A 25003-nucleotide genomic window follows, 5' to 3' on the forward strand; every position below is an offset into this window, starting at 1 on the left:
GTGAATATTTTCCTCCACTCTCTGGTTTATCTTATCATTTTCTTAATGGTATCTTTTGAAGAGCAAAAATTTAAGTTTTTATGAATTCAGATTTATCAATTGTCTCATTTATAGTTCACGGTTTTTGTGTATTGTAACTCAATGTTACAAAAATTTTCTGTTATGATTTTAGAAATTCCATAGTTTTAGCTCTTATATTTCCATTTATGATCCATTATGAGTTAATTTTTTAATATAGTGTGAGGGAAGGATTGATGTTTATTTTTTTCATTCCAGTATCCAATTGATCTAATCCCATTTGTCAGAAAAGCTTTTCTTTCCCAGTTGAGTTGCCTTGGTATCTTTGTTGATAATCAGTTGACCGTATGTTTGTGGGTCTATTTCTGTATTCTCCATTCTGTTCCAGTGATCTTTTTGGTGATAACAGTCTTGATACTGTAGCTTTATAGTTTTGAAATGGGTTGAACACATCCTTCAACTTTCTTGTTTTCCAAACGGAAACTGTTCTAAGTTCTTTGCGTTTCAAAATAAATTTTATGGTTAGCTTGTCAACGTCTACAAAAAATGTCCTCTGGAATTTTAATTTGAGGTGTGTTGAATCTATAGATCAATTTTGGGAGAATTGACATCTTAAGATATTGCTATTTGTCAATTATATCTTGAAAAAGCTGGGGGAATTAAAGAAATTGAGTTTTCCAGTTTCTGAACATGCATGCTATACTTCTCTATTTAGACCTTCTTCAGTTTCTCTCAGTAATGTTTAGTAGTTTTCAGTGTAGAGATTCCTTCGGTGGATATCATTTCCCTTTAGCTGAAGAACCTCCTCCGGCATTTCTTCCAGAGCATGTCTGTTGGCAACAAATTCTTAGTTTCCTTATATGAAAATGCCCTTATATTTGCTGATTATAGAATTCCGGGTCAACTGTTCTTTTATTTCAGCGCTTTAAAGATATGCTCTTCCACCGTCTCTGGCCTCATTGGTTTCTGAAGAGAAATCTATTGTTATTTGAGTCATTGTTTCTGTATGTAATAAGTAGTTTTTCTCCTGCTGTTTTCAAAAAAGATTTTTTTCTTTTTTTTTTCAGTTTTAAGCAGTTTGATTACAATGTGTCTAAGTGTGTTTTTCTTTTAGTTTATTTCATTTGGGGTTCACTGAGCTTCTTGAAAATGTAAATTTATTATGTCTTTTACCAAATTTGTGAAAATGTTGACCATTATTTCTTCAAATATTTTTTCTGCCTCCTCTTTCTCCTCTCCTTCTCGTTCTCCAGTTATACATAATGTTAAATCTTTTTATATTGTCCCACAGTTCCCTGAGACACTGTCCATTTTTTTTTTCTGTTTTCACGTTAGATGATTGCTGTTGAACTATTTTCAAGTCCACTCATTCTTTCCCCTGTCATTTCTACTCTATTGAGCCTGTCCAGTGAGGTGTTTTTTTTTTTTAACTTTTAGGTACTGTATTTTTCAATGATAAAATTTCCATTTGGTTCTTCTAAAGTTTTTATTTCTGTTGAGAATTCCTATCTTTTCGTTCATTTCAAATATGTTTCCTTTACTCGTAAAGCATAGCTATTAGCTGCTTTAAATTTTTAAAACTCTTTGTGATAGTTCCAGCATTTGTGCTTTCCATGTTAGTTTTATGTTGAGTAATTTTAGATTGTGTAGTAGACATTGTGATTTTTATGTTGTATAGAAATTTGCATAGGTGTTTCAAACCTTAGTTCATTTTTCCAAGCCTTTGCCACATTGGTTTGAATCTGTTCTGTGTATGCACCTCTCAAGGGTTAGTCAGTGTGAGGCTTGTGTGTGTGGTTCAGATTTCAGTTAAATTTCCAAACCTTTGCTGGTTTGAGGGTCTGTTCTATGCATGCATAGTTTAGGGCTTACACTGAGGCTGCTTATACACAGAATCCACTATTCCTTTCTCTGGTCCTCCCCTCCCCAGGAATCTTCCTGCACTCTCTCTTTATCATTGGTTTTAGCAATGTGATGTTGATGTAGTTTATGGTGGTTTTCTTCATGTTTTTTGTGCTTGAGGTTTATTGAGCTTCTAGGCTTTATGGGGTTTTAATTTTCAGGTAGTAGAAAAATTTTAGTTGTTATTTTTTCAAATATTTTTTCTGTCTCCTCCCCACTTTTCTTCTGGGACTTAACTATAGTTAGGTTAGAAAACTTAATATGCTCTGTGTACTTCTGGTCTTCTTTCTCTCTGTGTTTAAATTTGCTGTGTCTTTATGTCTGTGGATCTTTACTTCTGCCATATTAAATATGCTGTTAATCTCATTCAGTATGTATATTTTTTCAGATGTTTTAATTTGTTGTCTCTAAGTCCAATCTGGGGCATAAAGTCTACTATTTCTCTCCTCATTGTTTTCATGTTTTTTTCTCTACCTTCTTGAACGTATGGAATATACTTAATTGTACTACCTGTGTCATTCGGGTCAGTTTCTCCTGGTTATGGTTGGTATTTCCTTTCCTTCTTTATTTGCATGCTTGGTAAATTTTGATTGGATGCTGGACATTTTGAATTTTATGCTTTAGATTTTGGACTTTATTTAAAAAAATATTGTTATCCTTTTTCTGTGACACACTTAAGTTATCTGGAATTCATTTGATCCTTTCAAGACTTCTTTGTAGACTTTGTTAGATCAGATTTAGAGCAGCCGTTAATCTGGGGCTAATTTGCCCTTATTACTAAGGCACTATTTGATGCTCTGTGAATTAGGAAGTCTTTCCACTATGGTTCATTTTCCTGTGGTTTTTTTTCCTTGGTCTTGAGGTAACTTTCTCACTTGTATCCACAGATCTCCAGAGCTCTCTTTCTGTGTAGCTACCTCTCCCACAGTATTTCTCTCCTCAGATTCTAGCCATTTTGGTTTCCCCATACTGAATTCTGCAACTCGGTGAGATTGCTGGACTCTGGGTTTCTTCTTTCTGTGCTACAGGCTGGAAATTCTCCAGGCAGAAAGCAGTAGCAATTATAGGGCTTACCTTGTTCGTTTTCCTTTTTTCAGGGATCACTCTGATGTGCTGCATGTTGTCTAATGTTTGCACCATTTCATGTATTTTATTTGGTTTTCTAGTTTTTTTAAGACAGGAAGATAAATCCGTTCCTTTTAATCCATATGGCGAGGAACAGAAATACTCATTCCAATTTTTGAATGTATTGACAAACTAAAGTGGGGATTAAATTAGCATGGCATTTATTTTTGTTACTTTTTCTTTTCAATTGCTCAGATATCCACCTAGACTTGTGTTTTAGTAGAAGAGATACAGGAATTGTTGGTTAGGATGACTAGTGTTTTACTCTTCATTTCATCCTTTATTTTCACTTTGTTTCTCTTGGAGTAATGAAGGACATGTATATATAGCATGCAATTTACCAAAAATAAAAATGCATGTCATACTGAAGTTCGTATGGTTGAACTTTCAGTGAGGCAGCAGGACTAAGCTTAAGAAGGGTCTTCCTGTGAATGAACTTATTTCTGTATATGGGGATGTGTCAAAGGCAATATCCTGTGTATGACAAAACTTAAAATTGTTTTTGAAATACCAGTATATAGTTGTATGGGTTACAAAACATGGTTACCACTGCAGCTAGTTGCTTTTAAGGAATAGCCGTGCTTGATTTGTTACTTGATTTAACCTTAGATATGACAATTTTTCCGTTAGTGTTGTACAGCAGGAAGACCCAGCTGAAGAGCTTTCCAAAGATGAGGTCATTCTGAATCTGAAAGCAGAGGTGCAGCGTTTGCTGGGTAGCAACTCCGTGAAGCGTCATCTGGTGTCTCAGTTACAAAACGATCTCAAAGACTGTCATAAGAAACTCGAAGATCTCCAAGTGGAGAAGGATGAAAAAAGCATCGAGGTAGAGTTTATAAAATTTATAAAGTTTATAAAATGCCGTTTTTCAAGACTTAATAAAGAAAATGCTTACAGTTTTCACATTTAAATTAAACTTTTGTCTTTCAGGGATTCATTTGACTTTTTTTTTTTTTTTTAAGGCAGAATGTTTTCTTTCTTTATTTATTTTACAAATGACTTTTATTTTATTTTTGGTCGCACCACGCAGCCTGTGGGATCTGAGTTCCCCTACCAGGGATCGAATCTGCGACCCCTGCAGTGGTAGCTTGGAGTCCTAACCACCGGACTGCCGGGGGATTCCCCATTTGACTTTTTTATAAGTGAAATTTAAAGAAAGAAATGCCACTTAAAGGAATATACTTTCTGGTTACTCTTGGCACCTAGTAAATGAGATGCCAATTAGGTAAAATTCCTTAACCACAAATCCAAGGAAGCATTCTACATAACCAAGGTGTCTGCATTTCCTCAAGATTGGCTTGTGCCAACAGTGCTTTAAAATCTAGTTAAATTCTCCACAGTGAAATCCTCTAGCATTTTGTCTGAGATTTCTCTGGCTCCTGTTCTTAAAATAATAGTCATTCTATATTAAAAAAAATTAATTCTATGGAGGTGGTGTTACAGGTGGGAAAGGTATGGAATCAGGTATGTCAGAGTCCTTGAAATCCACCTTTATATCCTTCAGTTAGCATCCTTGTTTTACAGATGAGGAAAATGAAGCTGGAGGAATTTGTGACCCTTCTGAGGTGAGAGTCAGTCTTTGGGCAAATTGAAAGTAAAATACTGGACTAATTAATAGGTCAAGGTTATTTCTCCAAGATCGTGCTGTCAGAGATCTTTAGGGTTGCCCTCCTTCAACAGCTGCCTTTTTCACCCTTCCCTATTTCTAAATCCGAACTCATTTCTATTCCCAGTAGAAAGTAATACATGAAAGACCTAGAAACAAAGAGGAAAGGAAAGGTGAAAAATGAATGTAGGTAGTATATTCCTTTTTCTCCTGGATGGAAATGATATCTTACTTCCTACTTTGGTACCGTTTTATCTCCTGATCCTTAAACTAGGAGTTGTATTCATTAAAACAGTCCTATTAAAGCAAAGTGTGCAAGATATTCTGTGGTGTTTATTATTATGGAATTTTAATCGTGCTAGTTTGCTTTCCAGAAATAATAGTGTGTTTTCACTGTGAAAGCCCTGCCCGGTTCGGTTCTTTCTTCTGAGTAACTACATTTGATGAGCACATTGATTTCATTGTTAATAACCAAATGAGAAATGGGAGAACGTGCTTTCCCCCAGCACACTTAACATCTTGAAATCAAGCTGTTTTAGCTTTTTCCATATGTTTCTTATAAAGGATGGGAATGAAAACTTGCATTAGATTAGAGTTGATCAGTTTAATAAGCATTTTGGTGAGAGTGTGCTAAGAGTAGGAACCTGATTTTGAGTCTGAACCTTAGCTTAGGTATCTTGGTGCTTTCTTTGTTCTATATTGAAATCACTAGTGGCGTTTGCTGTACAGATACACTTTCACATGTGTGGCAGTTGCTGGTGGCTATTCCTTGTGTTGTTTTTAGCCTTTCCCTTTGCCTCCATACTCTATAGGCTGTTTCATCAGTGGAGCGAAGGGAACTGTCTCATCTTTGACTACTCTTTTTGCCCAGCTAGCCTTTTGCCATAGTGATTTCTCAGCAGTCTGCATTTGGTTTTTCTTAAAGGGTGCCTTCAGCACTTGCTGGTTATGGTGGTTCTGCGTCACCTTACTATATAGGAACCTCTTGGGAGTATTGTCTTGATAATTCTCTACCTGTTTTCTCAGTAGATATTTGCTGAATTACTACACATATTGACCCACTTCCTAGATGGGGAAGAGGGAGAGGAAGTGGTAATTTAATCAACAGGTGGTCTTGAAATAAGCACTCAAGTTCACAGTCATCTAATTAGCAAATGGCCACCATCAAACTTGGCCTTTGCCTCCTGTTTCCCACATCTTTTCTAATGGAGCTTTCTATTGAGTCTGTAAAGTCGGAAAGCAGGGTTGGGGGTGTATGTGGAGGAAAAGCAAATCCTTCAGTTAAAACTTTTTCTTTTTTTTTTAAGCTACTCTGTGCAAGGTCTTGTGGGATTCAGTGATGAAAGAAACAATGGCCATTCCATGAAGGAACTTAGAATCTAGAACCTCACTATCCAATGGAAATATAATGATGCCACATATGTAACTTAAAATATCTAGTAGTCCCATTAAAATAGGTGAAATTGATTTTAATAATATATTTTATTTAACCTAGTATATACAAAATATTATCTTCTCAGTATGTGATCAGTATAAAATTATTAATGAGATGGTTTATATATTTTATGCGTGTGCTAAGTCCTTGAAATCTGGCACATATTTTCTCCTTATTGCACATTTCTATTTGGACAAGTCACATTTCAAGTACCCAACAACCATGTGTGCTTACTGGCTACCACAGTCAGTACTACAGATCTGTAAGGAGATGGACATGTTATAACTTTGTGTAATAAGAATTATGCTAATTACAAAGTGCTGTTGAGAAGGAATAACTAACTGGGCTTGGGCGTGGGGCTGAGGTGGTAAGGTAGCCCTAGTGAAGTCTGTGAGGAGGGAACATTTGACCTCTGTCCTGAAGGATAAATCCAGGCGGGAAGGTGGAAAGGGATATTTCGGCCTTGAGCAGAAGTATGTAAAAAGCTGGAGCAAATAAGCTAGAAGTTTATATTTTATAAACTCAGTCTTTCTGAAATCTTTAATGAGGCGAAAATCATTCAGTGTCTCAATATCGACTTTTAGAAGAATGATCATGGCTAGCATCAAGTCCCGAGCTTAATGAAATGATGTTGAACTTCTGTGCTTGCTACAGGGATGTTAAGAGAAAAAACACATTAATTTAAACTTCCCTGGATGCCTTTTTAAAGAGAACTGGGCCATCAAAATCCTAAAGCCTTTCTATGTGTTAAGAAGGGCAGCAAAAATATTTACCATGTAATCTTATTTGGCATGATTCTTTCATAAATGTTTTAAAGGTATTGATGTATTTATTGCTTTATACATACCTTATAGTACATTTTATATCTGTTTCTATCCATCTTATATAAAACAATTTAAAGTTATTACAGAGAGTCCGTTTTTTTGCTTTCATGTCATGTGACTATTCATAGTAGTGCTGTTTTATGACATTTCCAGGATAATATGTGGTGAAAGTGAGGAGTCTGCCCATATATAGCACTATAACAGTGATTGGGGGTGGATCAAATACTATGCTGTTCATTCCAGTTGAACAACTGGGCCGTTAAGGCAGAATGTGGCAAAGGCCTTAGGAAAACCAGACTGGCTTACTATCAGTCAGGGACCACATCTACACTGAATTTTTTGTAAGCTTAAGAAATAAAACACAGAGGCTTTTCTGTGTCTGATACTTAATAGAGATCCGTTACCTTACCACAAGCTGTGGTTAAAGCCATACTCTAATTCCAAGGGACTTGATAGGCAGTGTTCAGTACCCAACTCAGAAGGGTCCTGGCTAGAATTTTTTGAGACATAGAAATTAGGAAGATAGTATGAGAGCTGGTATATTACATTTCTTGTTTTCTTGAAGATAATGTCTTCAGTATATACCAGCTTTGGAGAGAGGTTTTATTGCTGCGTTCAAATTGTCCTTCTCTTTTGAAAGATCTTCGTAAGAGTTTTGTGCTAACAAGTACTGCAAGTACCAAGTCCCTGTGTGCCTGCAGTGTGAAAAAATGTCAAAATTGAGTGTAATAGCTAGCCATGAAGATTGTTTTTTCAGTGTATCAGTATGATGTTACTTTCATTCTCAGTAATAGAAACTCACCAGTGGGGAAGGAAGCACAAATGAATATTGTAAACTTTAAAAAGTAGAGGCTAAGTTAAAAAAAAAAAAATGAAAGCCATTCTAATGAGTCAGTAAAATCCTTTAAAGTCTCATTAATACCCCCAAGTCTGGAGCAAAGCTAACAGGGTAGGTATTCTTAGCTCCTCTCTCTTCTGACTGGGGCAGGAGCAGTGGCTTCTAGGAAATGATGGCAGGTGAACCGGGGAAAGTGCAACTTCCTTCTCTGAAGGAAGTGAAGACTGAATTGGAAGACTGAGCCAAAGCCTTCTGTCACCCCATGTAGGAATGAGATACACATACCTCCCTTTCCCCCAATGAGTAGAATGAACCTTGGTACAGAATATTTTTTAAACATTGAAGAAGAGAGCTCAGAGTTCAGGTAAATATAAAACCAACAGGTCAAATAGAGTAGATATTAAAAAAAAAAATCTTTGACCTCTTCAGTGAACAAGGAACTTATAAAAATGGATAAAACAATTAGATGGTAAGAGGAAAATGCAAAGTTATATATATGGAAAGATGAAAAACAAATGAACAATGAAGGCATGTAAGAGGTTCCACAAATGCAAATGAAAAAATTGTTGGAGACCCTTTTCCCCATCAAACACAATAATCATTCAAAGACAGTCACAGCCATTGGAGGTAAAGAGAGCTGGACAGACTCTTGCACCACCTGACAGGATACATTTGTATGAACTTTCTGGAAACAGTTTACCAAAGTCTATCATCATTGTGTACCTATTGAATAAAATGTATGAGTTAACACTGATTAAATACAGAAATAGAATAGATGCTAAACCTAGTGGGTGAGAGTATGATGAGAAATAGAATGTTTGCATAGTCTCAAATGTCTCCCCATAAGATATTAATACTTACTATTAATTGCAAAACAGTAACTTTACAATGGAGATGCCTGCAGACAGAACCTTCGACCTTCATCAGCTGATCATCACCAGTGATGAGACATATTGATGTCATATGTCTCCTAAAAACACACACACATCACTTCTGTGGCATTCATGCCCAAAATGCATAACGTGAATTTAATAACGAAGTAACATCCGTAAAACTAAATGATTAGCATAGGTACGCTTCAAAAATGTTATGGTTTCGAAAGACAAAGACTGAAGAACTGTCCTAGATCGGAGGAGACTAATGAGACGTGACAACTGCAGGCAGCGTGAAATTGTAGACTGTATCCTGAACCAGGAAAATGATGTTAGAGGAAAACTGGAAAATTTTGTATAAGGTCTATGGATTGGGTAATAGTATTGCATCCTAGTTAATTTCCTGGTTTTGATAATTGTACCGTGGTTATATTGGGGGACAGTAATAAAAGGTATATGGAAATTATTTGTACTGTTTTTGCAATTTCTTTGTAAGTATGAAATTATTACAAAACTAGTGCTTACAATTTTTTATAAACCTGAAAAACTTCTGACTTCTTTTCAACATTTAGACTAAAACAGATACCTCAGAAAAACCAACTAATCAAGTATGGCCTGACTCTTCCGATATGATTGTCAAAGATGATATACTGCGACTTAAAAGTGAAATTCAGGTTTTACAGCAACAAAATCAGGTGATTAAAAAACTTTCCTCTATTTTGTGAGAATTCTCATGACCTCATTCAAAGGACTTTTCAAAAATACAGAGGCAATATGAGTTAGTGGACAAGTATATTAGCAGGTGATTAAGGATTCCAGTTATTTCCTTTTACTGCTGGTCATGGGGTAGTATTTTCATCGGAAGGTAAGTGAGTATAATTTCAGTTTTTTGGAATTCCTCTAATTGTCTAGGAATTCAGTATTTCTCTAATAGCATAGCTAATAGAGGTATTCTTTCCTCCTTAGGCAGCCCTTGACCGGAAAGTAAAACCGTGCTTATTTATATGGTTGGGAAGATTATCATATTCTAAGATTTATCATAAAGCATCAGTTAACCAATACTTCTCTGGTTGAATGTTTTCATACATTTCAAAATAAATACAGAATTTTAACCTTTACTCCTGTCAGAAAGCTACTTGACAAATAAATGAATCTACACTCTTACAAGGCATGAAGAGACTTTTATAGAATTATGAAAATGATATTATGTCAAATAATGTTATAGGGAAAGAGATAAAGCACAGAGGATATCAGAAAATGAGATTAGACTAGTCAATAAAGATGATGGGTATTTCCTCTAAATACTTTATTCTTTTGTATTTAGGAGCTTAAAGAAACTGAAGAAAATCTGAGAAATACGAATCAAGACTTATGCAATCAAATGAGACAAATGGTACAAGATTTTGACCGTGATAAACAAGAAGCTGTGGATAGGTGAGGTCTAGACAGAGGCCTGATGTCTGTCTTCTGGGCTCTCCTTCCCTGCTCTCTCCTGATAACGCCCCCCAAGAAAAGATTCGAGAGAAATGATGGTGTGAACCCTCCCTATTGAGATCATAAATTGGAGAAGATGAATCCCTGGCTTCTCAAATTAGAATTTGGAACACATTTTCCATAGAAATAATGTTATGTAGTACGTTGAGTTCTACAGAACACATCCAAACTGTAGTTCATTGAAATAGTAGAGCTTAATGGCTTAACTATTTTTTATAAGGAAGGAACCTGTGGGAGGAAATATGTCTTCTAAATAGGAAATCATGAACTTTGAAACAAACTTTTGGAACATAACTTACGTGTGAGTTGGTTACTTTAGTATTTGTGTTTAATATAGATAACTTGGAATTTTGGAACCACACCCTCTATTATTTCAATTAGTTTTTTATAAACAGAAGTTCTCAACACAGACTATTATACTCTGTTTGAAGGACTGGGGCATTTCTCACATCCAGGTTTCTAATTTTTCTATAGAAACATTTGAAGAAAGAAAATTTTGAAGATTCTCATAAGATCATCTATTGAAAGCTAATTATTACCACTTTGTGTTGGGGAAGACCAATCTGATCTTAACTGTACTTTGCACTAGAAGGAGGGCATGGGAAGGAAGGGAGGGAAACCAGTTGTCTCGGTGTTTCTGGTAGTGCTGGCCCTGCCTTAGATTCCGCTGTCTGCTGTCTGTTTCTAGGTGTGAGAGGACTTACCAGCAACACCATGAAGCCATGAAAGCCCAAATACGTGAAAGCCTGTTAGCAAAGCATGCTTTGGAGAAGCGGCAGCTCTTTGAGGTTTATGAGGGAGCTCGCTTGCAACTAAGGTGAGAATGAAAGAGTTTGGCTGCCCCTGAAGCTGTAGAGACAACATTCTCTTATTCCATTGTTTAGAGGAAAATTGTCTGTTCTGCAGCCTTATATTTAGTTGCTGGTTTTGTGTGTCCAAGGTCTGATTTAGATAAGGTGAATAAGGAGATGGCGGCCGTGCAGGAATGTTACCTGGAAGTGTGCAGAGAGAAAGATAATCTAGAAGCAACTCTCAGGAAGACCATGGAAAAGGAGCAACAGGCTCAAGAGAAGAAGGTACAGGACAAGTCTGTGTTGTGTTCACCTCATTTCATTTCTCACTGAAACCAGTACACTCACTCTCCTGTGAAACAGGGAAGCCTTCTGTAGAAGTCCTCACGTTTGGCTGTTTCATACTAATTCAGCTCACAAAGTACAGTAAATATTGAATTGATTATTAAAGCCCTAGCAGAAAATGGCATACCCATAGGAGAAAGTGATTCGTCCTTATAGATTTATTCTAAGAGGCAAAAGAGCGTTCTAAAAATAAGCAAGGTGGGACTTCCCTGGTGGCGCAGTGGTTGAGAGTCCGCCTGCCGATGCAGGGGACGCGGGTTCGTGCCCTGGTCCGGGAAGATCCCACATGCCGTGGAGCGGCTGGGCCCGTGAGCCGTGGCCACTGAGCCTGCGCGTCCGGTGCCCGTGCTCCGCAACGGGAGAGGCCACAGCAGTGAGAGGCCCGCGTACCGCAAAAACAAAACAAAACAACAACAACAAGGTGGACCCGAGTACTTTGAGTCTGAAACCCAGGGATCCTCGTTTTGCATGTTTGTTTGCTGCCCAAGTGATTCTATACAGTCCTGTGTGCGCTGCATGGACGTTTTCCTCTGACCCGTTTCTGTCAGGACTTAAGCATCCTTTTATTCTGGGGAAAAGGGCAGGAGTTTGAACTTGGGTCTCATGATAGGGAAGGTGGGGTTGTGGAGCTGTGGAGAGGAAGGTCTGTGTGAGTGTGACCTCTTTCCAGAGAGTTCTCATCGTCCCGGGAAGCTGGAGGGGCTGCAGTATCCTCTCTACTCCTGCCTGAATCTTCCAGGTTGCCCTTGGTGAGTGTCCAGGAGTGAAATCACACGTAAACAGTTGCTCCTCCTGTCTTCTTCCTCGTCCTGGCTCAAGCCTCATCCAGACACACGTCTGCCTCTCCCTTCCCCTTGGGACCAGCCTGCAGACCACAATTTGAAAGCCACCTGCATCAAGATTAGACAATATTTTTAAAGGCTCTAGTAAATGTTCTATATACAGAGGTTTCTGAGTAAGTTATAGTGAAGCTGACTGTTGCTACCACAAACTTAAAGAGCAGTGAGGAATCCAGGTCACTTAACATTTTGATTATTTTTGAATAGATTAATATGGTAGAAAAACATGCCATGTATACATACCATCTAGTGGAAAAAGAGCTAAGGGGAGCTGTTTTAGTTAGTGCCGGCAGTATGAAAGTTAGAAGGGATCTTAAATTACCTAGAAATTAAAGACTTAGCTCAGTAATGTTTAAAAAAATTAAAATAGGGAGAAGATCTAGTGTGATTCTTTTCTTTCTTTCTTTAAATATATAAATTGGCAAGAACATAAGAGCAGTTCTCTCAAAGAGGTCATTCTTTTCAGGAATATATTTCCTGGTACTTTTAAAAGAATCAATTTGGCTGTAAAATTGAATCTCACGTAATTGGTCAGTTGCAGTTAATAGCTGCTACTGACTGATACTTTGGCTCATGAATGCTTGTGCGCTGGGGCAAGAAGGAAAGTTAAAACTGCTATTTGGCCCTCTTCCAAAAACACTTACTGGTTAAATTTTTTTTTAAATTTTTAAATTGCCATACAGTAAAATTGACTCTTTTTCATTTGGTGTCCAGTTTTATAAATTTTTAACCCATGTATGGATTGAAACAGAATAGTTTCATCACCCTAAAAAACTCCCTTGTGCCATCCCCTTGTAGTTATACCCATCCCCCCACTTAAAGGGCCAGTGTACTTAAAGCGTTAAAAATTTAATTTCTTCCTTCTCTGGGAATTCTTTAGTTTTTTATTTAGATTTATACAAGCTCTTTATATAGCTTAATAGTCTTCATAAGCCCATTCAACTCAAGCAAGCTAGGGAACTGTTAGGGTAGTCCTTCTCTGCAAGACATAAGCCATTTTCCCTGCAGTTGATCTTCAGGTCCGGAGCTTTGGATACAGACTGTGTAAGACAGGCAATGCCGAGAGTCCCTGGTTGTATTTTCCTGTTTCATATGTGCTCTTTTCTGAAACACTTGTTGAGACAGGCTGCAGGTTAAGTACAAGTTCAATTCCAAGTTGTAAAGATTTTAACACAGAGACTTTCCTCACATGTTAACCTGGCTTGTTCGGAGAAGGGGGAATAAAGTCATAAACACAGGACCCTTCAAACTGGGTAGTAATCAGTAGAGGCTGTGAATCTGTAGACAAAGCAAAGATGATCGATATTCCTATTCATAATGCCATTCCTACACACACTAAGGCTCATTTATACAATTGTCATCACGGTAAGTCAGTCCTTAGAAGTTAGAGTTTTTTGACTGTCTGAGGCATGCAAAACAAGTTTAAACATTTTAAAACTATCCAAATATTTCCTTCCCTCGTGTGATAAAAACTTTTTGAATTAGATATTCCTGTAGTATGTTCAAATGGTGGATTCCTATGACCAATAAATTTATTGCTTTTCTTCTGTAAAGAGCGGGAAGCAAAGTTTTCCTCACTGTGGTGGATTGCAAAAATGGCCACATATTCTTCCTATCCCTGAATGTGTGTCTCCTTGCAATGTGGCTTTGTAGCTATTCTCAGTTACAGATAGTCTGTTTCTCATCCGTTGAATCTGACCTTGGCCAAATGACTGACTTTGGCTAATGGGATATTAGTTAACATTATGTAAAAAGACACTTAGAAAGCTTTTACACATTGGTCCTTGTAAGCGTGATACTCTTAGGAACCCTTTGACCAAGCACTATGTGAAGGATCAGGGATAACCTGCTAGATGATGACACGTGTGACCAAGTCACTGCATCATCCTGGCAGACATTGAACTAACCACCAGACATATGAGTGTCACCATCTTAGACCATTGTAGCCTCAGTTGTCTGCAGAAATCAGCTGAGTGGACTCAGACCAGAACCACTGCCCAGCTGATCCACAGAATCATGAGAAATAATAGGTGTTCGTTGTTCTGAGTCTCTGTATGGTCTGGTTTACTATCTAGTTAAGCTAACTAATATACTCACAAACATACAAACACACGGAAAATTGGTAGCAGTTTTCTTCTTCGGGTCAAAAGGAAATGCAGATACATATGGAAACAACTCCTAAAGGATAGACATACACAGATAAGACAGTTTGGGGATTACTTCTACAGTCAGACAAAAATAATAATAGTGATATATGATGTTTGATGTGACAGTGGACAACTTTCTCAGCCATGTGGATGAGCCTGTCCTATAATCTTAGTACAACTGCAGTCCACATGACCTGACTGAAGAAATGGGTCCCTCAGTCACCGGAGGTTTTCCAAAATCATGCAACACTGAACAAACACGGATTTTATCTTCTTGGCATGTGCCAGTGGTGGAGAAGACTCAGAGAGCAATTAAGACAGAAATAATCCAGGTCAGCTATGAACTGGAAAAAAATCCAGACAACCAGATAGTCAGGAATCAGAAATAATGCCAAAGAGACACAGAGCAAAAGCTCGGTTGCCATGTAGCATTAGTTATGTGAGGTATACTTCCTTGGTGTTGTAGTTTGTGGGCTTCACTGTGTTTCTTCTCATAGCATCTTGGTAGGACCTCCAGAAAACCATTTCTAAAATTTTTCAAACAGAAACTCTCATAGATAATGTTGATCCCTGAGTAGAGGTTTATTAGCGATTTCAGATCAACTGGGTTCCTAGAATAAATAGGGAATATTATATGAATAGTTCAAATTGTTAAATTTTAACTGACACTTGAATGTTCTTATTTGATAATGCTTCAGCTAGTTTTGTTAAAAAAATTTTATACCAGTCTGGGTTTTATTGAAGGATGCATAGCTTTTAGAAAAGAACAGTAATTTTTGGCCTATCTCTGAATACAGGTTTTTCAGAAATATAAATTTTTCTGGTCTGTGATACATTATGCGTCTCATTATGGGTGGGGTGTAAACATAAATGTCAGTTTCACCTTTAAAAATAGTATTTGGTCCTGTGGGAATGTATTTATTGTATTAGATGCCTTTTCATTTAATACAACCATCTGTAAATTTTTTGTCCAAATATTTGAGATGTAGGCAGGTTTTTACAAGACAGTTTATTCAACTGATTGAGTTAGCATATAGGAAGATCACTTGTCTCTGTTGCTGTTGTCTATTACATGCATATAACTATTATTTCATAAGTTTGACTTAGAGAATATTAGTGTCATATGAGATATTTATTTGAATTTTGTTTAAAGAGACAGCTATTGGAGGAAAGAGAAGAGTATGTAAGGAAACTGCAGGTGGAACTTGAAGAAAAGTACCAAGATACCCTTATGATGGAAAAGGACAAGTGGCTGAAAGAACAAGAAAATGATATTAAACAGCAGTTTGAAAATGAAGTGATGTTAGCCAAAGCACACTGGGTTAAGGAACAGAAAGAGGTGTGGGTTAAAATTTCTTTCTAGGGCTTCCCTGGTGGCGCAGTGGTTGAGAGTCCGCCTGCCGATGCAGGGGACACGGGTTCGTGCCCCGGTCTGGGAGGATCCCACATGCCGCAGAGCAGCTGGGCCCGTGAGCCATGACCGCTGAGCCTGTGCGTCCGGAGCCTGTGCTCCGCAACAGGAGAGGCCACAACAGTGAGAGGCCCGTGTACTGCAAAAAAAAAAAAAAAAAAATTTCTTTCTAGTCATCATGTTTAAAAAAATGTAGTATTAACTGTTGAGAGACAGCTCTTCTTGAACTGACATTATTTTTAATTGCCAGGTACATACATAATCACTCATTTTACTTCTCAGAATTGGGCTATTAGCAGCTTACTCACACCCGTTTTATTTTTTAAAACTTCCTACCTCTTGACTCTTCAGCCCAATTCAGGATATAATGTTGTTTTTTTTTAAGAATTAAAAAAATTTTTAATTTTATTTTTGGTTGCGTTGAGCCTTCGTTGCTGCATGCTGGCTTTCTCTAGTTGTGTCGAACGGGGGCTACTCTTCATTACGGCGCGTGGGCTTCTCATTGCGGTGGCTTCTCTTGTTGTGGAGCAGGCGGATTCTTAACCACTGGGCCACCAGGGTAGTCCCTATAATGGGTTTTGAGGAGGACTTTTTCTGATTCCTCAAAAATGAAACCGTGATCAAATTTCATATTGTGAAATGATTCTGATAACTCTAGACCAATATAATTAACAAATAATTAACGTACACTGCGGATCGGAAGAAAGAAGTAATGACTGGGTAGGCTTAGAAGCACAAAACTTTACTTCTATTTCCTAAGTAGCAAGTGAGATTAGAAAATGCTCATAGTTTCCAAGAAAATTAAGAACCAAATTACGATCTTAAAAACCTAGTTGAAAGTGCAATAAGTTCTCAAACTAGCTTCTTCTGACCCCAAGATTGCTATTAATCGGGGTTGGAGCTATCTCAAGATGGAATCATACACCATTGTCCTGTCTTTTGACCTCCCTACTACTCATCTCCTCTCCTCTCCCCCAAATCTCATCAATCTAGTGCTGGCACCTGAAATTCTTTTACTAGTCATTTTTTAACATAAAAGTATATATTATGGAATATATCTAGCCAAATATCTATAAAAAAATATGAATGGGGCTTCCCTGGTGGTGCAGTGGTTAAGAATCTGCCTGCCAATGCAGGGGACACAGGTTTGAGCCCTGGTCCGGGAAGATCCCACATGCCGTGGAGCAACTAAGCCTATGTGCCACAACTACTGAGTCTGTGCTCTAGAGCCTGTGAGCCACAACTACTGAGCCTGTGAGCCACAACTACTGAGCCCGTGTGCCACAACTACTGAAGCCCACACACCTAGAGCCCATGCTCCGCAACAAGAGAAGCCACCGCAATGAGAAGCCCGTGCACCGCAACGAAGAGTAGCCCCCACCCACCGCAACTAGAGATAGCCTGTGTGCAGCAACGAAGACCCAACGCAGCCAAAAATAAATAAATAAACTTATTTTTTAAAAATATGGATGACGCAAAACAAATTCCCTATTTTTACATTGCTGCAAATTGTTTTTTAGTTGGATTTGCTAACCAGTTATTTACCAGGGGAGTGAGAGAGACAGCTAATGTTTTTGTGTTTTGTCAGGAAAGCATAAAGCATAGAGCAAAAAAGGCCACACAAGATGACCTTTTTGAGAGAAGCAATACAGCCAGGGGCTGTGGTAGCCAGGGAAGCTGTCTGAGAACTCTGGATACCCAGGAGGTGGGAAACAGGAAAAGGGAAAAGCAAATTTTGCTATTTCACAGTTTTGCCCAGTACTAATTATGTTTGGGTCCATCCCACTACACTGTTGAAAGTAGAATCACTAAGGCATCCTTCCAATAATGCCCTCCTCTTTTTTTTTTCTTTCTGGTACGCGGGCCCCTCACTGCTGTGGCCTCTCCCGTTGCGGAGCATAGGCTCCGGACGCGCAGGCTCAGCGGCCATGGCTCACGGGCCCAGCCGCTCCGCGGCATGCGGGATCCTCCCGGACCGGGGCACGAACCCGTGTCCCCCGCATCAGCAAGTGGACTCCCAACCACTGGGCCACCAGGGAAGCCCATGCCCTCCTCTTGAATGCAGTTGACTGAGTACAATTTCATATCATAAGAAACAAGATTCTAATGTGTCCAAATAAGTAAAAATGTTTAGATTGTTCAATTTTAGTTTCATTAATTATGCTTACCCAGTGCCTGCTTTGTGGAAAGCCTGGTATTGATGGAAAATCACATATTAATAGTAGAAGTTTTCTTTGTTGTTGTTTTTTTTATCATGCGATCATTGTAGTGGCCATGTCAAAGCTTCCAGAAGGTCGCATCTTGAGAGCAAGATAACCTGACCTTACACAATATACTTAACTCTTCCATGTGATTTATGTCCCATAGATAAGGTCAAAGAGTAACTTTCAGGATTTCCTTGAATATATTCTCATTGACTAAATTTCTAAACCTCACATAATAACTACAACAATGTCTAGATGGTTTTCAAACACTGCTGTGGTTGCTTTTTTGGCTAGCTATTCTAGTTTTTGCTTATTTGAATATTTTTCTTTTCATATGATTTTTCTTCTGAAAACAGATCAAACAAGAACTTATTCAGCAGCTTGAAAAGGAGTGGCAGTCTAAGCTGGATCAAACTATAAAGGCTATGAAAAAGAAGACCTCAGATTGTTGCAGCCAAACTGACCAAGAAACTGCCATTGACGTTATTTCCAAGAAAGAGATGGCAATCATGATAGAAGAGCAGAAGCGAAAGATCCAGCAAAATTTAGAGCAGGAGAAGGAAATAGCCATCAAGGGGGGCTTGAAGCAACTTGAGGTTGAATCGGAACTCAAATATTGTGAAAATATTGCCAAACAGGTAAAAGGCAGGTTTCCTATAGTAAAATTATTGGAACTGCCTGCCTATGGATGAAAACCCGTAAAGTGCTACCATTGAACTTGTTCATAACTTTATACTTAAACATTTTGTATACCCCAGGGTAGGATAACAATCTTATGTTGTTGCCAAATTTGTCATTATATTTCTGTCACAAAGCTGTCGCCTCTCAGTTTTTCTGTATGTTCTTTCAGTTTACAAAATGTTTGCTCCTCTGAGGTCCGTCTAAACATTAAGATGCCTGAGGTTAACGATGATGGTTTTACATCCGAATGAAGCACAGTTTAATTATGAATCTTTCTTATCTAACTTTATAGTAAATATTCCACTAAGGTAGTTATAGATAAGTAAGCTTAAAGTGAATAAGGTATATAACAGTATCTTGTGTTGAGACTTGAGAGTTGAATCTGCAGGCATTCCCCTGCAAATGGGACTTTGTCTATAAATCCCAACCCCTGTACAACCAGATCACCCTCAGAATTCATCAAGTCTTACATTTTTGCCAGAATTGAAGTATCAACCTCACTTTATGGTCACAAATTCATTCTTGACAGCAAGAAAATTTGCCAGGTGTAAGGCTCTAAACTATAATACGTTACTTGGTTCCAAGAAAGGTCATCCAGACGAAAGTATAGCTCTGTGTTAACAGAATAACGATGAGTTATTTGATTTATCAATATTATCTATTACGGTGATTCTTTAATTTTTTGTTCTCAGGATGTCTTTACGCTTTTAAAAATTGAAGACTCGAAAGAGCTTTTTCTGTGTTGGTAGTATGTCTATTTACTGTATTGGAAAAATATCTAAGAAATTTAAAAAAGAAGAATCCTGGCTCATACTTGCCATTGGCTATCAGAGAAGAGACATATCATACAGCATGTAGCCTCTGGAGAAGTGCACTATTTACACATGAAAGAATGGGAGTAAAAAAAAGACAAATAAGGTCCAAAGTTTTGAAAATAGTTTTGACCTCACAGACCATCTGACAGGGTTTCTAGCCCTCAGAGGTCCCTGGACCTTAATATAATATTATTTATTGTATAGTTTTTATTTTAGATCTTTTACTTATTATAAAGTCTTAAGATAATGCCTGAAGTACAGTTTTAAAAAAAACATACTCTGCTTTTGATAAATACTTGAAATTCTACCTGTTTGTTAAATTGTTATACATGGTTTTACAAGGAATCCTTAAAGTTTGGAAGCATAGGCAAATATAGTAATTGTATCAAGGACATTTTCAATCAGTTAAAAAATAATTTCCTCAACAGAGTTAAGAAAATGTTCTATAGGCAAAGAGACATGTTCTTAGGGGTGCTGCTTAGGTATTTATACAATCACAGATCTTGTGAAGAAAAACAAATAGCATGATATAGTAGAAAGGAAATGTTCATAATAACTTCTAAAGGAATGTAAATTTCTATAGGAGCTTTATCTTTTCCCCATATTTTTAACTTCCTGGAATTTACCTATAAATGTATTTAGTATTTTAGTGAGAAATTCAGCCCCTTATATCAACTCTGCTTTTGTGTGTGTGTACGGCTATATGTACGTTGTATATCTGGATATTTCAAACAAGGAAATAAGGAAAGTTTATTTAATAAATGATCTGTGGTCACCCTGTAACAGATGTACAACCAGATCACCCTCAGAATTCACCAAGTCTTACATTTTTGCCAGAACTGAACTATCAACCTCACTTGATAGTCACAAATTCATTCTTGACAGCAAGAAAATTTGCCAAGTGTAGGGCTCTAAACTACAATATGTTGGTGCATGTTTGCCTGTGTGCGTGTTTATACGTCGGGCACGAGGTCTGAGGAGGTGGTGGGTATACTGATTGGACAGCGGCTGACACCAAGCAGCCTTCCTGCATGTCTTCTTCTTTTTCCCCAAGATAAATAGGAGTTTGTTGGAAATGGCAATTGGTACTTTGTATAAAGCTTTCTAATAAAAGTAGCGGCCATCAAACATGTATAGATTTCTAATTCCTGCTTTGCCTTTTGCAGTGGATAGTATGGGACATTTAGAACATCTAGAACCCCTACTGTTTGGGGTAAGGTGGGGTGCTTGAAGTCAGTTTAACTACTGTAGTGCAATACAATGTAAATGCACATGAAATCATAGTGGTTACCTGCACATGGGATCTTTCTGAAATGTTATACGTTCCTTTACCTCTCTTCTGCAATTGCTCTCCTGCAGGTAGAAACAGCTGTGCAAAATGCTCGTCATCGGTGGCTGGAAGAGCTGCCGGAGCTTGCAGAGTATAAAGCCCTTCTAAGGGCAGAACAGAAAAAGTGGGAGGAGCTACAGGAGCAGTCTGTGGCCAAACGGGTAAGAGCTCTCCTGGAAAGAAGCTTCAGGAGGGCCTCATCTCAGTCCCGGGAACTCCTACCTGCTCACAGCACTGTGGGAGGATTAAATGCGATAATGCATACTAAGCATAGGGCCTGATTAGTGGGATCTGTTCTCATCATCATCAAGTTGTGGAGGGGGAGAGAATGTGTTTCAGGGTTGTGAAACTCTCATAATCTGGAGCATAACCTTACCCATGGAATGGAATCCCTATTTATCTTGTGGTATCTTTAGGAGAAACTGAGAGAGCAATTAGCTATACAGTATCCTTTCACATGCATGACTACTGTTTTCTGTGCTGTGTCAGTAGTCTTATAATATACTCCCCTTGATAAATAACAAGCTCTCCTTTCCAGAGATCTCATGTCCCTTGACTGGAAACATCAGATATTTTAACCATTTGTATCCTCACAACTTAATTTATTAGTGTAAACCGGTTCTAATCAAAATGCCAATAAACTGAACATAGTTTTGAAGTTTGGCACAATAATTCTAAAATTTATTTGGAAAACTGAAAGGACTAGAAATTTTTCTAAATGTTCTGGAAAAGAAATAGTAGTCCAGCCCTAACACTTAATAGAATATGTTGGAAAGCAGCAATTCAGACAGTGTTGAGTCACAAAAATAGAATTCTTTTTCATTCAGTACTATACAGACTTGAGAGAGGCCCAACTATGACTAAAAGCTTAATAAATTGTTTCAAACAAGGAAATGAGGAATTTTCCATAATAAATCATCTTATGATAGCATTTTAGAAAAATTGTTTTCCCACCCCCTACACCACAACAAACTCTAGGTTGATTCAGAAGACAAACATTTTTAAATGAGAGTATAGAAAAATTAAAAGAAATGGACTATTTCAGATTTGCATCATAATAACTCAGTTGTGAGGCAACAGGCAAGGCACAGTAGCCAAGATAGGTAAATGGGATAAAATATGTACAAACATTTAAAACATTTGTTTTTGTAATAAAAAACAAGTGAAGGGGATAATAAAAATAAGGAAAGTAAATGAATCAAACAGAAACGTTAATACTAATATATGATTAAAAAAACAATACAAATTTATAAGAGAATCTGTGGGTGAGTACACCAAAGATATGAACAGATAGTCTTCATGAGAGTCCAAATAGCAAACTTAAGGTGATATTTTATGCCATATGTTTATATCTTCTCTTCTTAATTGTAATGCACAAAATAGATTGCAGTATCAAGCATATGCTACTCTTCTGTTGTCACAACCATTTTAGAAAATAATGTGCGTAACAGACATTGTAAATGAGTCATATGTTGCATTCATAATCTTATTCCACAAGTTACTTAAGGAAATAAATTCAGCATAAGTAAAAAGCTAATATTTTTCTCAACTTATGTGGTAGTTCATGGGTAGTTCATGTAATGGTTCATTACAATATTCTCTGTACTTTTAGTACGTTGAAATATTTCAAAAGGAAATTTAAGAGGGAGAGAGAAAGAGGAAATAATATGATGGTATGCATATGTGCCTTAGAGCTCAGAAGTTAAGAATAATAAAGTTGATTTTTCCTTAAGAACACAGAAGGTCTGAATATATGTGAATACAGAAATACAGAAACGAGAGGACGGTGTGTTGCTTCTCAAACTTTAGCAGGCATGAGAATCACCTGGAGGGTTTGTTAGATCACATTCCTGGCCTTTGCTCCTGGAGATGCTGATTTGTTGGGTCTGGAGTAAGTCCCGAGAATTAGACTTTGTAACTGACTCCTGGGTGATGTGGTAACTGCTGGTCTTTGGACCACACTTGGGTGTGAGTAGCAGTGTTCTAGATAATTATTCAGCCACAAAACTTAGTGTTTTGTGCAAATGCTTCCTCCAAGCCAAATGAGATGAGCAAGAGCCAGTTTCAAAGCATTTGCTGGAGAGTTCTTATAAGATTAGAGTGATCCATCAAGATCTGTGGAAATTTAAAGCCAGTTTCCAGAGTCCAGAAGTCGGCAAGTTGGTTCAGTGGTTCCCAAACTTTGCTGCACATTGGAAAAATGTGAGGATCTTTAAAAAAATACTTTTGCCTGGCTCCCACCCCAAGGCTTTATGTTTCAATTGGTACAGGGTGCGACCTGGGCTTAGGGATTTTTGTTTTGTTTTAGTTTGCGGTACGCGGGCCTCTCACTGTTGTGGTCTCTCCCGTTGCGGGGCACAGGCTCCGGACGCGCAGGCTCAGCGGCCATGGCTCACGGGCCTAGCCGCTCCGCGGCGTGTGGGATCTTCCCGGACCGGGGCACGAACCCGTGTCCCCTGCATCGGCAGGCGGACTCTCAACCACTGCACCACCAGGGAAGCCCTGGGCTTAGGGATTTTAAAAGCTCCTCAGGTGATTCTAATGTGTAGCAACATCAGGAAACACTAAATCAATTAATGCTGTCAAATTCTCCCTGTAAAATTTTATGTGAGAGGTTGTACACTTTTGGTGAGCTTTGGGCGGGTCATGCAAATTCCCTGGGATCTGACACCTCCACCCAGGTTACCTGTTAATAATTTCCAGGCATCCATTGTGACACGACCTGATTTCCTTTTTGGGAAAGGAAACATGTTTCAAACATGTTTCACATCATTACTGAATTATTCTGCTGGTAGCAAAACAATTTTTCTGTGAATTCCTTTGTAAAGCTTATCTTAGATAGTGGGTTCCTTTAGTAAACTTAAAGTATGATTCAAAATTTTTGATTTATATCCAACTATTCAGGAACACATTTTATTGAATAAAGGTATGTAACATGTGTCTAGGTATCCATATAGTTGAAGATGTTCGCTATAATTATATAATAGCTGAGAATTAAGGATGCAGACCCCCTGTCTCAACAGCCAGAGCGTATATATGGCATTTCTTTTGACATATATATATATATTTTTTCTATGTCATAATATTGACCTTTAGTCCAGTAATCCTCTACTGTAACAGCTCTTTTACTTTACAGTGAAAATTGACTTTTATATTTTTTGCCTCTGAGTCCTTTTGGGATTTTTTTTTTTTAAATTCAAACAGAAGGTCACAAAAATTATAATCATCCTCATCAGTTCACTCAGTCCCATGTAATTAATTTTTTTCATCTTGATCTTCTGTTAGCACTTTTATGAATTCATCAGTTTTCCATTAGAATTCTGAAAATGCTTATTCATTCAGTTCAGCAGTATAGTCAGTATATATGGTATTGATTCATAACAGTCACCATTGTCTAGGCCAAGCCTTTGGAGATGGCCAGTTCTTCTTTTACATTTGTATCCTTGTGACTTCTTTGAATTCAATCCAGGGAATATTAGAAGTAAAAGGGACTTGACATCATCATCCAATCTGCTTGTTATATAGAGGACACTAAGTGCAAAAGAGATTAAGAATTTTTCTAAGCCCATGCAGCCAACAGTAACAGTAACTATACAACATTTTTTGAGTCTTACTGTTTGCCAGGCTCTAAGTGCTTTATTTTTTTATTTTATTTTTTATTTTATTTATTTATTTATTTGCGGTACGCGGGCCTCTCACTTGTGGCCTCTCCCGTTACGGAGCACAGGCTGCGGACGCGCAGGCTCAGCGGACATGGCTTACAGGCCCAGCCGCTCCGTGGCATGTGGGATCTTTCCGGACCGGGGCACGAACCCATGTCCCCTGCATCGGCAGGCGGACTCTCAACGACTGCGCCACCAGGGAAGCCCTTATTTTATTTTTAAAAAATATTTATTTACTTATTTATTTGGCTGCATCGGGTCTTCGTTGCGGAGCGCAAGCTCTCTAGTTGTGGTGTGCAGGCTCTACAGCACACAGGCTCAGTAGTTGCAGCGCGCGGGCTTAGTTTCCCCCGCGGCATGTGAGATCTTAGTTCCCCGACCAGGGATTGAACCTGCGTCCCCTGCATTGTAAGGCAGATTGTTAACTGCTGGACCACCAGGGAAGTCCCCTAAGTGCTTTAAATAGATTATTTACTTTTGTCATTTAATCCAAAAAAAAGAAAAAAAAAACCTATTAGTTGGGCATTGTAATTATCTCCATTTTATAGATGAGGAAACTGAGGCTCAAAGAAATTGAGGAATGGGAAGTTAATTCCAGCAGTTTGTCTCCAGAGCCTGTTCTGTTAAGCACTGTGCTAGGCTGCCTCTGCAATCCAAGTCAGGA

The 25003-nt window shown here is 38.0% G+C and overlaps 1 protein-coding gene across 4 annotated transcripts in view; it reads left to right on the forward strand.

Annotated features, from left to right (window-relative positions):
• CEP152 (centrosomal protein 152) overlaps positions 1-25003 on the forward strand; it is a 96567-nt gene that overhangs the window by 47748 nt on the left and 23816 nt on the right. For all 4 annotated transcript variants that reach the window (XM_049706035.1, XM_033408398.2, XM_033408397.2 and 1 more), the window contains exons 13-19: positions 3676-3871; positions 9193-9315; positions 9945-10054; positions 10803-10931; positions 11055-11190; positions 18208-18489; positions 20707-20838. In XM_049706035.1, coding sequence (XP_049561992.1) covers positions 3676-3871; positions 9193-9315; positions 9945-10054; positions 10803-10931; positions 11055-11190; positions 18208-18489; positions 20707-20838 — 1108 coding nt within the window. The remainder of the gene's footprint in view (positions 1-3675; positions 3872-9192; positions 9316-9944; positions 10055-10802; positions 10932-11054; positions 11191-18207; positions 18490-20706; positions 20839-25003) is intronic.

This window comes from Orcinus orca, chromosome 2, assembly GCF_937001465.1.
Source record: "Orcinus orca chromosome 2, mOrcOrc1.1, whole genome shotgun sequence".
Taxonomy (NCBI): domain Eukaryota; kingdom Metazoa; phylum Chordata; class Mammalia; order Artiodactyla; family Delphinidae; genus Orcinus; species Orcinus orca.